General features: G+C 35.6%; 1 protein-coding gene across 1 annotated transcript; it reads left to right on the top strand.

Annotated features, from left to right (window-relative positions):
* Window positions 1-15,520, top strand: si:ch211-225b11.1 (uncharacterized protein LOC561694 homolog). Its single transcript, XM_043238703.1, has 13 exons — window positions 1-1,031; window positions 3,312-3,446; window positions 7,337-7,547; window positions 8,113-8,245; window positions 8,548-8,682; window positions 9,898-10,001; window positions 10,190-10,314; window positions 11,207-11,319; window positions 12,176-12,316; window positions 12,842-12,941; window positions 13,075-13,175; window positions 13,881-14,051; window positions 14,145-15,520. The coding sequence occupies exons 1-13, from the start codon at window positions 788-790 to the stop codon at window positions 14,223-14,225; spliced, it is 1,794 nt and encodes a 597-aa protein (XP_043094638.1). The 5' UTR covers window positions 1-787; the 3' UTR covers window positions 14,226-15,520.
* The last annotated feature ends 475 nt before the right edge of the window (window positions 15,521-15,995 follow it).

Consider the following 15,995-nt stretch of genomic DNA (forward strand, 5'->3'; position numbering starts at 1 on the left):
TACAATACTGTAAGTGCATTTACTCGATACACGAAAGAAGATGGCGTTACGTGTAACTTAAACCTCTGACTAGCTGAAATGGTTTTAAATTACGTAGCCTAGACTACTGGTCTACAATATAGTAAATATAAATCTTAAGGTCCAGCAGTCCCGTTTAATATCACGATTCACCATCGTCATCGGTATATAATGTTTCGAGTCGGTAATACAGGTGACATTAATTCTATATGGAGCCACTAACCTCTCTACACGTGCATGCACGATATTTGACTCGATTTTAAATTCGCACGTGAGCATTGCATTGCCTACAGACAGCGGCGCGCGTTCACAGCCCACTGACGTCGCTGAAGGGGCGGGGCCGGTGTCGTGACAACCCAGAGCCATAACGTTGGAAAGTGTAGTTTAGGGGGCAGGTCTTAAAAATTATAAAACTGAGCTATATAAGCTTCTACAGTTTGTTCCTGTTATGTGTTTGGAACAGTTAAAGACAACGCCGTCTCTCGTTTTTGTATGAGGCTTAGGTTTGATAATATATTCGGCATATTCATCTCTTTTAATACAGCCGTACACCGTAGTGCTAGGGACGTTTGGTAATGCATACCGGTAAACTGCAGCAGTCTCAAGCGGATTCGTTTAAATTAAAAGCCCTTATTAAAACTACATTACATATAGTTGTATTGCATTTTTGTATTTATAAAATTGTAAATTAATGTATGTATTTTATTCGATTATAGCGCTCTTTTACTGCTGAGACATTCGCTTTATTCGGCTGTAAACGTTTGTAATTATGGGAGTAGGAGCTGAAACCGAAAACGCGTCCAGTAAGTTTTCATTGCAGCAGCTTGACGAAAAAGAGGAGGTAGAGCTCGACAATGATGGAGCCGTGAGGATGGTAAAGGACGATCTCCAGTCAACTGAGCCGAGAGAAACGTGGGGTCGGCGCCTCGAGTTCGTGCTCGCTTCCGTCGGTTACGCTGTGGGTCTGGGAAACGTGTGGCGCTTTCCGTACTTGTGCTACAGGAGCGGAGGAGGTAAGCGACCAGGCTCCTGCTGCACCTCTCTCCTGGTCCCCGCAGAGCCGCTCTGGTGCCATGCTTATACTCCTATTATATTTCTTATTAATAGGAATATTAAATATGCTTTACAGTAGGTATACTTACCAAGCTACGTGCATTTTGAGTCTGAAGATTATACTAAATCTAAAAAATAATATATATATATATATATATATATATATATATATATATATATATATATATATATATATATATATACTTTTAAAAAGTAAAAATAATAAATAACAAATGAGCGTGGCCAGCATCAACATGCAGGAAACCATTTTGTTGTCATGTGACATAAATACGGCCTATTACCCTCATTCACTATTCCCTACTTTAGTCCACTCATTCAGAGTGCGCCGAAAGTTTTGCCTCTTTGGCATAGATTGCTTGCTGCTTCATAATAATTTATAACAGGTAGTTCCAGTAACGAGGTTAAATGATTTATATTGACTTCTGTCACGGAAATTATGCATAAACCATTTAAACAATTTGATAATCATTGTCCAATGAATTTGTACCTGTGTTGTTTTACGCCACGGAAGAGTGTTTAGTAAAATGAACGAGTAGATGATTCAGGTGCGTGCGTGCGAAGTAGATGATTCAGGTGCGTACGCGGGAATTCGTTAGGCGCGCGACACTCACGCTGGATTACAAATAGTGCCCTATGTGAGGGTATAGGGGGTGATTTCGGATACAGCCAAAGTACCGCGAGAGCATTTGACAGCTGATGGTTCCATGTGCTCGTTATAATCGCTCTCGCTGTACTTTGATGCCTTTAATATTTGACTGTATGTCAAGGTTATTATTATTATAAGTAGTAGTAATATAAAAAATATATATCACACACTACTGGTCGTTTTATGAAAAATCACTTTTTTGATAGGCATGAGCCACATGATATTCGAATTTCAACATAATGGTTGTGTACATGTATGTTGAATGGAAGCCCATTTGCTCCACTGAATAAAAAATAAAACAAAAGGTTATTGGGACTTTTTATTTCACAGTTCTGACTTTTTTGAAACAAACTCGCAATTCTGACAAATTTTCTCACAATTGTGAGATATAAAATCACAAATGAGTTATAAAGAGGCAATTCTGACTTTTTTTTCTTTCAGAATTGCAAGTTATACAGTCAGAATTCTGAGAATATATTCTTTTTTTCCTTTTCAAAATTGGACTTTATAACTTATTAAAAAAATTCTGTTGCGACTTTGTATCGTGCAATTCTGACTTTATAACTCAAAATTGTGAGTTTGTATCATGCAATTCTGAGGAAAAAAGGTCAGGACTGGGAAATTAAAAGTCGCAATAACCTTTTTTTATTTTTATTTTTTATTTAGTGTCAGAAACTGGCTTCCATAGGTGTTGTAATAATATTTGTGCATAATTGTACAAATTGTTTTCATGACTCATTTTCAAAAACATTTATTTTGTGTTTATTTTTATTATATTTATATATAATTTAATTCAAGCTAAGGTTGAAGCAGTTGTGTTAACTATAACATGTAAAAATAGTAACTCTAGGTGTCTGTGCCATTGGACATGTCTCTTGTTTTCTCATACCAACTAGACTTTGATTAATTAATAATTGACCTAAACCATATGCGGTAGAAGGTTTGGCGAAATGCCATATACAGTGTTTTCAATGGTTAAAACAATTTTGAAAGATGTCAAAATCATTTTAGGTTTAAAATGTTTTAAAAAAGGTGTGATACATACCGTTCCATGAGCAATAACCAGATAAACAGTGAAACTCTTAAGCAGTGTTCTGTAATATTTAGGTTAAACATGTTTTATAAGAAAGTTGTCATAAAGTTCACAGTTGTTAACCTGCCTCCGTCCTTGCTTCATCTTTGTATTGCTCCAGATAGTTTTAGTTTGTTTGGTGCAATTATATGTTTATTATATGCACATGTGAATAAATCATCTTTTTTTTTTTTTTTTTTTTGTCTGAACGACCTCTTTTCTTGGTAAATTTGCTTCAATACGAGTTGCAACAAAATAGTTTTAACCTCACAGAACCTCTGCAGAAAAGACTAATTGCAGGGTAGAAAATGGAATTACAAGACTATTTGACTATTGTTAATATTTTGTTGATGTATCCCTGTCAAATTATTGAAGACAAAGCACATTTGTGGCCTCTGAAGCAAGCAATATTCTTTTTAAAAACAATGGCAGTTTTAATAATTTAATTAATTATTGATATCTTGTCTTGTGTTTAATTTTCCAATCTTTCACGTGTTCCAGGTGCTTTCTTGATTCCCTACTTGATCATGTTGTTTCTCTGTGGTATCCCACTGCTGTTCATGGAGTTCACCGTTGGGCAGTACACCCGTCTGGGGCCAGTCCATTCTCTGGCTAAAATATGTCCCCTTTTCAAAGGTGAGTGGTCCTTTTGCCCTAATCCCTCCCATCTCCTGCATTAAATTCTTCCATCCAAACATAGTCCAAGAAAATGGCCGGCCTTTTTGATTTATATGCAGTTTGGGACATTGCAGTAATTCAATTACACAAATAGCTTCCTCTTCCCTCATCTCTTACCACTGTTCAATGACATCAAATGATTTCAAGGAATAAATTATTTTAAAGCTATGTTTTTATTTTTCCAGTAACATCTATGGATGGCTTTGCCTGCTGTGCACCTTGTCTTTTGCTTATCAGTGATTATTTATCTCCTTCTTTTTTCCTGCTGGTTGCTGTGTCAACAAAGTTATATGCTCATCGTATATCTCTGAAGTTTGCCTCTTTGCATACAGTTATTGAACAGTGTTACAGTATTGCACATATTTTATGAAATTGCTAAAAGGTACTCATTTTTAAAGCTGCAGTCCGTAACCTTGTGTTTGGATTGTCCTGAATCACTACACCTATAAGAAGTGTTTATATTCGGACTACCTGATTGTGTATTTTTACAGCGAGTAAAACTAATCATTTTGTTATCATGATGATCACTCGTTATCATTTTGCTGGACTATGTTTAGTGAATTACCTCATTGAGTTCAAGCATGGATACTCACTTTCTTTATGTTGGATTTTTCCTATAAAATGTGTGGACCTGCAATTATGACGCTTGATCTCTGATGATCTGGTGATGGCTGATCTCTGTCTTTTATCTTGTTACAACTCAGTTTTCTGTACCTAAATCAACCTCTTCATATCCTATGTATATGAAATCATGCATTGTTAACGTGCAAACAACAATCAACAATTTCTAGAATCCTTATCACCTTTAAGTTAAAAGTAGTTAATATTATTTAAGAAATGTACTGTATAGTTCAGTCATGAAACTCTATATGGTGCAGACTGATCGGTTGTTACTGTAACTAATGATATTCATAGAGTTAAATGACTTGGCACAAGCTGATTGTTTAATGCTACATATGCTACATAATGCTACGATGACCTTACCGCCTTGCATTTTATATGGCTGGCTAGCATTTACCAGTTTCTCTAAAACCCTCCACCTTCCCCAGCTCCACCTGCATAGATCTGCTACAGGTTATTTTATATGCTATTTGTGCAGCAGCAGTATATCTTAAATACTCACTGCACCATATCGCCATATGCATTGGCGGGAGCAAGTTCCTGTCTTCGCTTGCAGCAGCAGCAAAAATCTACAACTACAGCAGCAATAACCTGCAGAAGCAGCAATTCAGCAGATCAGTTTGGACAAGGCTATACATTAACAATCATATCCATCACCATGCTAAAATCTTTACAGAGTTGTCATGATTAAACTATTTTCAAATCAAACCTGAGCCAAGAGACAATTTCTTTTGTAAATTAATATTGTTGTTTGTCAGGTTATGTCAAATTGTGATGTCATGAAATGTTAAAAAATATTATTATCTATATAATTATGTTACCAAAAAAAAAGTTAAATAAAGAACTTTAAAATAATATAATTTCATGCAAATTAAGGGAAACCTGTTTGTGACACATTTAAGATGTTCAGCCATCACTGTTCGTCATTTGGGTTTCTTTCCTTTTTTTTTAAATTTGACATACTTTCTACCTGCTAACGAAGGACTTCTTTCCTCAAAGACAGAGATAGTCTACCCGGTCAAATCTTTCGGGTCCGTCCCTTGATATAGCGCTCATTTCAGCCGATTATGGCTCCTTGCTAGCAGAGGGACTGAAGCAGGTAGTTCTTTCTGTATATTTTTTTTGACTGAAATATACCCTTCTGTCACATTCTTTGTGATGTTCTGACAATCCACCAAAAAAGTGAGTAATGGGCTGTTCAGTGGCTATAAAGCTCTTTGTAATAAAGATCCTCCTTTTACGTCTGCATTATCTATCTTGGTATGCTCAGGAAAGTAACTTCGCACCCAAGTAACCTTTCTGTGTCTGAGGTAATCATTTCCTAATGGGTTAGTCTTTCACCAGATGTTTACATCAGGGTTGCATGACTTTAAAAATGTCCCATGGTCAAAATGGCACCATTCAGTATAATAGAATAGAATAAGACATTAGAATGACTTATTCGTGCACTTAACAGGAATGAGAGAGAGAGTGTGTGCATGCATTTATGTTTGATCATACAACACTAATGTGATTCTCAGAATGTGTAAAAGATGGAATGAGGTACGCTAGAGAAGATGTGGGTTCTTTTCTGCACAAGCAAACAGATAAAAAATACATACAGTGGACAGAGAGTTCCCAAAAAAGTTCTAACATGTACTAATTTGTGTGGCAGATGGCCAAAATGCATTTCTCTCTGTCTAATACCTTCTGGTCGTAGTATTTGTCACATAAACAAAATTCTTACATTTCAGCATGCTTGTAATTATAAGCCAATTGTTTGGTGCCCAGCTGTTCTCCATTAGAAAATAATTATAATACAAATTTTGTTTATTAAATTCATGAATATTTCCAAGCAAGTAGTGTTTCACGTGATGCAGTTTTAGGTGCAAACTTGTTTAACTCATACAAACATTTCAATAACTTTAACAGATGTTTATGAAATAAAATTCAGAGCAAGACAAGGTTTACAATAATGTTCCGTGCAGTGGATAGTAGCCATGGTCGTGCAAAACCAAAACAATTTAGATTGACTGTTGATTCTGGATTTCCAGTTGAGCACCCAATGATCCCATAATGCCTCTGGTCTATCGTTTTGCTGAAGCAGTGGACTCATTTAGGCTTAAGTTCAGGAGACCAAAAGGCAATGGGGGAATCTGGGTGACCTTACAGGGCAGCACAGAACGTGCCAATAACAACATTCCTGTTTTTAGAGCTTTCTACTATTCAGGCCTGAAACAACTAGTGAACATTCCATTTAGACGGTGGGAAAGGCATACAAAATAATGCCAAGATCCACAGAGAGTGACGATAGCTAATCCATGGATTTAAAGTGGGCATCAAAACATGAAGAAAATCTATTTAGACATTGCATTGTCATCCTCCTACAATGTTGCTTTACAAGATTACACACAAATTACACTGAATATCTGAACTGGTCTCTCTGAATATTTTTATTGGATTCAGAACTCTTAAAACATAAATACAAAAAAATAGCAATTTTATTTCTCCAAATATTATTTTAAGAACCCTGGCAATGATCGGATGGATCTTTGGGAAATGTTTTTGTTTCCTAGTTTAAGTTTAACCCTGACTGTTAAATCCCTTAATATTTGAAATCACTGAGAAACAGAACTACCACTGTGTGAGCAAGCTTTTGTTGTTAAAGGCATTGCATGCAAATAAACTCATTGTTATTTTGTTATATCAAGATATCAACATTTTGTGTGACATCCTCTTGTGCAAGTATGAACGGGCCTTTCTATCTTGTCTTGTGCAAATCTATGTGAAATCTAAGGTTTAGCATAACATTGAACTGCCTTAATGGATTTATTCGTGCAATCCTATATAAAAACCAGCAGTATTAGCCCCGGCTGTTTTGGCCAGGCACCAAAAATATTCAATAAAAAAGGATAACAGAAGAATCATGAGCAACTGATGAAAAGTTTTTCTTTCTTAGCATATGTTTAGTAATGGTTTCAGATAGAGCCTTCTTAATATAACTTGACATAAAACATCTGTCTTGAAGATTTGCGTTGTTCTTTTGGAACCTGTATATTAAACTAAAATGTACTTCTTAAAGTCATTCAAGGTTTATTCTTTTTGTTCTAAAACAAAATCTCGACATTTCAGAGCCTCTGAAGAGCCCTAGGCGCTGTTCCAATGTGAGTCCGTTCAGCAGTGAAAGGCTTAGACAGGGTGACAGGAAACACCTCCTGGTGCCTGACTCTTTCTTTGTCCATTCTCAGGTGTGGGGCTTGCCACAGTGGTGATTTCATATGTGCTCTGCACCTACTACAATGTGCTCATGACCTGGGCTCTCTACTACCTGCTTCACTCGTTCAGCCCCTCGTTGCCTTGGCAGTCCTGCAACAACACATGGAATGCAGTTGGCAACTGTTCCACTGGATTTCCTGGCAATGCCACACATCTGCAATCAGCCAGTCAACAGTTCTTTGAGTGAGTAATTGATTTGTTTAATGTTGTTTAATTAACTTTAATGTTTATGCCATATTTGGTGAGAATGCTTGACTTTTTAGTCGGACATGGATTATAACTGTGTATCACACTGTGTTGTTGAATTTCCTGTAATCAATGTAAATATAACATCTGGGAAAGTTCTTGGAGTGCTGTCTCTACTCTGTGTAGTAGACCTATTACTGAATGCTCCATGAAATTAATGGTAACATTTTACAGGTTTACTGTAAGGTTCATTAGTTAACATTAGTTTTTAGAAGTTTTTATTAGTTAACTACAGCATTTATTAATCTTAGTTAACTTAAAGTGCCCCTATGGGTTATGAAAGGTTCATATTTTGGTTTTGTGAGCTTTTAACACACATTTCACATTTAAAACTTTGCGGTATGTTTTCATTCATTTAGAGCTGTGTCAAACACTGCATGAAAGCTCATTTTCAAAAGTTTTAATGTCCCATTAACAGTGAATGAACGCTGAGACTGATATTTGCTGTGTATTTTGATTGTGCTTTGTAAAATTATTATGTTGTTTCTCTGTTTCCCCCCAGCCATAAGGTTTTAGAAATGACCACTGGGATTGAGCATGCTGGAGGCATTCGTTGGGAACTCTTTGGCCTTCTAGTCCTGGCCTGGGCCATTGTTTATTTCTGTATCTTTAAAGGAGTCAAATCCACTGGAAAGGTCTGAGTTCAAATTCCACCTCATCTGTAAATTTGTTGAGTTTGAATTGTCTAAATTTAGTCTTCGGTATGGGATACAATGGCATATTTAAACTACAAATGCATAGTAATATAATATGTTTGTATACAATAAGTGTGCCAACTGTAAAAGTATATTTGACATATGGTTTAGGTGAATAAAAGGAAATGATGTGAATAAAATGATACATAAAAATAATATAATCACGTAAAATAATGTATATATGTTTGTGTGTGTGTAATATGTGTATGCTTTATTACAAATATAAATCTCTCTGTCCATAGGTTGTGTACTTTACTGCCACGTTCCCTTATTTCATACTGTTTGCATTGCTGATCAATAATGTCCAGTTGCCTGGAGCAAAAGATGGTATTCTCTTTTTCCTCATGCCAAATTGGAGTAAACTCTTGGAAGTCCAGGTGAGATCATCCGTGAAAAAACATACATGAAGTTACATAGCGATAAAGGAGTCATATGATGTGATAGATGAGATCCTTAGTTGCAAAGACTAAAGTCTTAAAAACAAAGAGATATCCTTTATAAAAGTTATTACTTGTCCACACTCCCTAAAACAGCTCGTTTAAACATCACCAACTTTTATACATCACAGAGTGGGTTTATGTTCATAACATCGCCCAAATGTTTACACAAAGAAAGAAGGCGGAGCTATTATTCTCTCTGTATTGCTGCTGGTGCCATGTTCTGGATACGCTGTGTGTTGCTGTGAAAGTGAAACTACTTTGTTTGTGCTTCCAAAAGAGGACACAAGTAGAAATCAGTGGTTAGGTTATAACACTGTTCAACCAAAATAAGTTACATTTTCTTTTTAAAAGAACCTGCTACTTGTTATACTTGTTGTTTGTCGTTTCTCTGATCGCAAATGTTTCAGAGGCACGATGTAACACAGTGCTTAAAAAGACAGTACTTAATAATGTACAGTATGTGGAAAATAATGTGTTTCGTAACTTAAACCGCACAAACACTATGCATTACACCAAATGCACAAAGAAATGTTATTTTAAGCAACATTATATGACCCCTTTAAAACCAAACTAGAAGCTGTTTACGTGCTACCACATCATTACTGTAGTACCTCTCATAAACAGCAGCTTTGCTGTGGGAATTGTTGTGGTTAACATATAATTGTAATTAGCACTTGGTGAAGTTAAACAACAGGTCTTGAGTCTGTTTGAAATAATAACACTAGAAAATCTTCTAAAACACCCATGCTTCATGTAAACACTGGGGCGCAGAATGACACACATTGCCCCTGTTTCTGTTTGTGTTGCTTGTATAAATGCTTATACAAATCGCCAAACTCAGGAATTGCCCATTACTCTGTATTTTTTTCATAAAAGCATTAACTACACAAAGGTTGTGATTGAATTGGTATTAAATGTTTAGATATTTTGTCTTGCGAATTCCATATAATAAAACAAAAATGAAATATGATTCCTGTTGATGTTATATTAAAACATTAAACTTTCGTAAATATATGAAAACCTTTTTGTAATAATTAGTTATATGCATTGCTAAGACCTTCATTTGTGCCACTTTAAAGTTGATTTTCTCAGTATTTATTTATTTAATTTTTTTGCACCCTCAAATTTCTAGATATTCATCTTATTTTTTAGGTGTGGGTCAATGCTGCTGCCCAGATTTTTAACTCCATTGGTATCTCCTTCGGTTCTATGATATCTATGGCCAGTTACAACAAGTTCAACAACAACATCCTCAGGTAAGTGACGAAAGCTTTTTAAATTAAAATAAATGTATTTAAGTAAATATAAAATCAGTTTGAAATTGAAACTGAAGTGCTTTCAAACCTTGCTTTTGAGTTTATTACAATGATCAGAGCTAACAGGATCTGTTCTCTTCCAGGAAAACATGAATTGTTCTCTTCACTCTTTACCTTTCATTTTCCAGGGACACATTTATCGTCTCTCTGGCTAATTCAGCCACAAGTATCGTGGCCGGGTTTGTTATTTTTTCTGCCATCGGGTACATGGCCCACATTCACAACCTACCAGTAGATGACATTGCCACAGATGGTAAGTTTGTTTTCCTTTTCTTCATCATATCAGTCTCTGCAGCTGTGAATCCAGTCCTCCCTTGTCCTTGTGCGTTTCAAGGTTTTGTCCATAAGCAGGAAATACACTGAACCACTTTGTCTGGTTGAACCACTTTTACTCTCTGGTTTTATTGCTGTTACTCAGTACAGCCAATAATCACAATTTAGTTTTAAGGACCAGAGGATTGCAAAGGATTTCTGTTAATTTTTTTTTATGTGCTCTTTGCTGATCATTGGGAAATCTAATGCACTGAGTAGGGCGCATTTACTTCCAAATCCTAATGAATCTGCAACATAGAACAGAGCAGGCATTTTAAATACTGCTGTGACCCTTGAATATGGACGTTGCTATAAATTTGCGCTACATGCACAGAACAGGCCCAAGGAAGTCAATGTCAGCACCGTGCAAGAGGAACATTCCAGCTGCAGAAGTTGAAACGAAGCAAGATAAAAAATGAGATGTTTTTGTTCCGTACCGCCAGAGAGGGGATAAGTGTGAGAAGAGGTAAAGGGGATTAGGCCAGAGAAAAAAATAAAAGGGACTATTCATGAGAGAAACAGAATAGGGATAAATGTACCAAGTAGGGCTGTAGAACAGTTTGAAAACAAAAAACAATGAGCGTGCCCTTGAGTTGAGCTGCCTTCAAGACAACTTCACAGCAGTTCATAATATCATAATATTGGTAATGTTAATAATGTTTATATTGTAGGCAGCACTGTTTAGTAAAACATGTTATAGTCCAATTTCCACCAGTTCAGCCCATTAAGACATCAATGAGAACACAGAGATGTTGTTGCCCTCTGAAACCTGGGCTTGAAGAATGCTTTTTTTATATTTTGTATTATTTATGCATTTTATTTATTTCCTACAGGGCCTGGTCTGGTGTTTGTGGTGTATCCTGAAGTCTTCTCCACTATGCCAGTCTCTCAGCTCTGGGCTCCTCTGTTTTTCATCATGTTACTCTGCCTCGGATTGGACAGTCAGGTACAATAGACCTTAAAACACAATTTCAATCTTTGTTAGCTCAGTTCTTTTCTGTCTGATATGTACAGAAAGCAAGGAGCTATACCCTCTAAGAAGCCATTCACACAGGACACATTTTTGTTTTCCTTGTAAGTATTTGAAAAAAGTGATGTTTTTAACCTTTGCTTTATCAGCATCTTAGATTTGCCTTTAAGTTGCTGGGATATATTTACAGCCATTTAGCCAAAAATACATTGTTCTTTTATACCAAAATCATTAGGACATTAAGTAAAGATCATATTCCATGAAAACATTTTGTAAATTTCTTACCGGAAATATATCAAAACGTTATTTTTGATTAGTAACATGCATTGCTAAGAACTTCATTTGGACAACTGTAACTGCAATATTCTCTGTATTTTAATTTTTTTTTCACCCTCAGGTTCCAGATATACCTTTATGAATCTAATTGGACAACAATTTTTTACATTCTAACCACTTTATTAGATTAGTTATGTCTGCAAATGTCTTCTGTGCAATGTATAAACACAATGCTGCCTTGGTCTAATTTGGTAGGCCACAGATGGCAGATTTGTCTGTTTTATTTTTTTATCTGCATCGTTCACTTCTGCAGCTGTAGACCCAGTTCTTCTATATTCTCGTGTGTTCTCTAGGTTTGTTGACAAGCAGAAATTCAGGAAATCTAGCAGGAATTTAAAAAAAAAGCATTACATTAATGATTGTATCACAGCTTTTATTGCTAGGTTTCTGTACTGCCAACAAACATAATACGGTTTTATATTCACCAAGTTTTTCAACAGAGCTACAAGCGTGCGTTTGTGTATTTTGACCTATTATGTTTGCATATACACTGCAGTTTGCCATGGTGGAAGTGGCTGTAACTTTCATCATGGATGGATTTGGCAAGAAAGTTCTGAAAGTTTTTAAGAGGAAGGAGCTGATTGTTCTGGCAGTGTGCAGCTTTGGTTTTCTGCTGGGGATTCCTCACATTACTAGGGTAAATATGATCTAGTTTCACTTCATAAACAAGTACTGTGTTCTTATAGTCCAGATTCTGTTGTGCTTGGATCGGTTAGATTTTATACAACAACACTTGACACTTATTATAGTTTGAGAAAACAAGTGAAGTGTATTATTTCTAGTGTTTTTTATTTCGGTATATTTTAGTGATTAAAAATAAATCAAACTGTTATTAATACATTTATTCAACATGTAAAAATCGATTCAGTAGAGGCTAATTTTAATGTGTGGAAAAAAACCTTACACTGAGTAAATGATGCAGCAAATGAATCAAAGAATCATAGTTGAATCACTGAAATGGACAGTTTGAATTGAAATAAATCAAACATGCCGTCAATGCTTTGCACAGAAATTTAGACACAATTTTTCCATAGATGAAAACGATAAAAATAAGGCACCATTGCACATATATCTGCTGTATAGTCATTGTTTTGATTATGTCACAAAACCTAATCCTCATTTTGATGATATTGAAATAATATGTGTGTGTGTGTGTGTGCAGGGTGGGATATATGTGTTTCAGCTGATGGATCACTACACAGCCGTGGTTTCTCTCATGTTTCTGGCCTTCTTCGAGGTGCTCGCCGTCACAGTCATATTTGGTGAATTTCACTTCCTTCAGTCTGCACTTCATGATCACAGTAATCAGATGCAGCCATTGGAGCAAGGCTCCTTTTGAGATACGGAGGTTTTATCTGACTGCTTTCTTGCTCACACACTCACACACACATGCAGGAGTGAGACGGCTCAGTGTAATGGTGGAGAATATGCTGGGGAAGAAACCGAACCTCTTCTTCCGTGTCTGCTGGCAGTTCCTGTCACCCATGCTTGTGCTGGTGAGGAAAAGAAAATTACATTTAGCATAGTGTGTAACAGCTAAAGTGAATGAAAACATCATTTTAAGATGAAGCTTTAAATCCGAAGGAGACCGCGTATAAAGTTATTGCCTCTCAAAAGAAAGAGTTGAATCATTGAAATTAGTAGTTTTTAAAGTGAATTCCAAGCCTTGTCATAGTGACATCAACATGAAACAAGCATATTGACTGCCCTCTTCTAAAGAAAAAGCAAAGTTATTCTTTACCACTAGGTGTCGCAGTGCAGCATTAAAATAGCTGTTTCCCTTGGACCTGAACTTGGAATTGTAAATCGACCAATTGGAACAATCAGTGTACTGATTAATGTCACGCAAAGAAGGGGTTTGGAAAAATGTATTGTTCGTTGAGTAAATAAAGTAACAATAAATGCATGTGATAAGACAATGAAAGCATTTTTATGATCGTGCATTCTGGCCAATCTGTTCTTGGGGGCTTTCAAAACCAAAATATGAGTCTTTCATAGCCCATAGGGGCACTTAAAATAGTTATGCATTGAACTGAAATCAAACTGGTAACAGAACTCATACATATAATATAATAATCTAATATAAATGGGATCGTTGCATTTTAAAATTAATTTATTGACAGTAATAGATGTTTCTAAAGTAGAGTCTGGTGTGTGTCTGCTCAAGTGTTTTGTTCTGTTTACCGTCTCTCTCTCCGCAGGGTATTCTGATCTCTAGTATTGTTCAGTACACTCCGGCTCGATACGGTAAGTCCTACACATACCCGCTGTGGGCCGAGGTGGTGGGCTGGTTCATCTCTCTCGTCTCCATCATCTGGATTCCGCTGGGGGCTCTGCATGAGCTTTGGACCACGGAAGGGTCTCCGCTGCAGGTATGTACAGTGCACAAAAACTCTATTAATTCAATATTTGTTTTGTTTCTCCATGTCAAAACGTATCAGGACCTCTCTTTATCTCTGTCGCAGAGGTTGAAGAAGTCCGTATCTCCAACCATAGATCTGGAGAAACCATCCGGCGAATCCATTGCGCTGTTTACTGCTGCTTAGACACCTGTATGTGAGATCTTGGTATGTTTACTCATTAGAAGTACAAAGTAGCTTTGCTTAAACTGTAAAAAATTATCATTCTATGTTTTTATATTTTGTTGGTTTATTTGAGTAATGCTGAAAAGTACAAACATCAAGGAGGACCCAGAATAACAATATGGCATTAATATTGAAGATTTTTGTTTTTTAGTTTACTCATTGAAGTGTTTTATTACATGTATTTGTTTGATTATTTAACAGTTTTGTAATGATTTTATTCATATTTTCTTTGTGGAGAGAGAAATTGCAAGATTTTGGTTGGTTTTCTCTGTTATTTAAAATTTTAATAATTAAGCATTGATCTTGAACTTTATATTTTCATACTCTGATCTGAAGCACTGATGAAACCTTAAAATGTATTAGAATTTCAGAGACAACATACTTCATTTCAGAATTCAAACATTAATGCTGCTGCACTCACAAATGCCTGTACAAAATGTCAATGCAACTCTTCCACAAAGCTTTTAAACGTCAGCATCAATTTGTTATGGCTACAACAACATTCACTCACATAGACTAGTGCATTCAGATTCTATACACAACAGAAAAAGAAAAAAATACAAAGAGCTGGTTTTAGATTCCTTCATGTTCACAGAGGAGCAAGGTTACGTGAGTGGAAATCCACAAATCCACCTGCTTATGACTCATGCGAGTTTTCCCATCTATTTTGTAAATGTTAACTGTCGCTGAAGTTTACGGGGGCGAAATGAGGACCAGGATAAAGGTAAAAAGTAAAAAAAAAATGTGTGTCCTTATTTGTAAGCACTTTCTGAAATCACCTTTAAGGCCTATGCTTTGATAGAGATTGTACTAAAATTCATGATTACCATTTTTAATATTTTATTACTCTGTTTAGTATAAAAAGATGATTTTAAAAAAAGCTTTTATATCAAAATGCATATTTATAAAAAATAGTTTTAAATGCACAATATTGCAAACAATTACTGATAAATCATAAATAGTAGTATCCACTGAAGCAGTGATAATTATATTGTATAAATATTTATATTTGTACCGTTATTTTTTAACATGCATATCATTGTCATACTTTGTCTTTTTATTGTGTCAGAATGAATACTTGTTTTTTATTTTAATGACACTACAGAAGGATAATTGTGCAAACAGTTGTTCTCATTTGTCATTATAGTGTATGGAGATCAAATGTTTTATATATTCAAATTGTCTTTATGTCATGACTGACCGTTTTAAATGCAAGTGGCTTACCAAAATAAAAGGCTTTGTGTTTGTCACTTTCAGTTTAGTTTTGCTTGTGTATTCGTCGTAACATCACCGTGTAGTTCTGCCCTTTCACCACTAGATGTCATCGCATAACGATTAATTGCGTTGTCGTCCATTTGTCACACACTATACAAATTCTACTAATCTTGCAATAAATTCTTTAAACTAATTAAATATTGCAATTGATTTATCTTTAGAAATACAATTATACCCCTTTGCATTTATATGTTAAGTCTTTTGTAAGTTAAATTAAAATAGACACATCAAATTGTAATGTATCAGAAACATTTTCGGTAGCAGCCTTAGAAATAAAAATAAATGCATTTATGCTGTCACATTGCAAAGCCTGATAGTGGTTATATACATTAATAAATATGACTTCTGGTCATTTCTCGCTGTAGATCAATTGCATTTCCTGCCTCTGTGCACTGTGTGACTGAAGAGCGGATGCACTAATAGAAGTCAGTTGAGACTGCGGTTTGGATGTCAGAT

Source organism: Puntigrus tetrazona, chromosome 5, assembly GCF_018831695.1.
Source record: "Puntigrus tetrazona isolate hp1 chromosome 5, ASM1883169v1, whole genome shotgun sequence".
NCBI lineage: Eukaryota > Metazoa > Chordata > Actinopteri > Cypriniformes > Cyprinidae > Puntigrus > Puntigrus tetrazona.

Excerpts from the sequence above, each read along its gene's own strand:
- si:ch211-225b11.1 (XM_043238703.1), top strand. The coding sequence starts at position 788 with ATGGGAGTAGGAGCTGAAACCGAAAACGCGTCCAGTAAGTTTTCATTG. Across the intron at positions 3,447-7,336 it reads AATATGTCCCCTTTTCAAAG|GTGTGGGGCTTGCCACAGTG; the intron begins GTGAGTGGTCCT and ends GTCCATTCTCAG. Across the intron at positions 12,942-13,074 it reads CGCCGTCACAGTCATATTTG|GAGTGAGACGGCTCAGTGTA; the intron begins GTGAATTTCACT and ends ACACACATGCAG.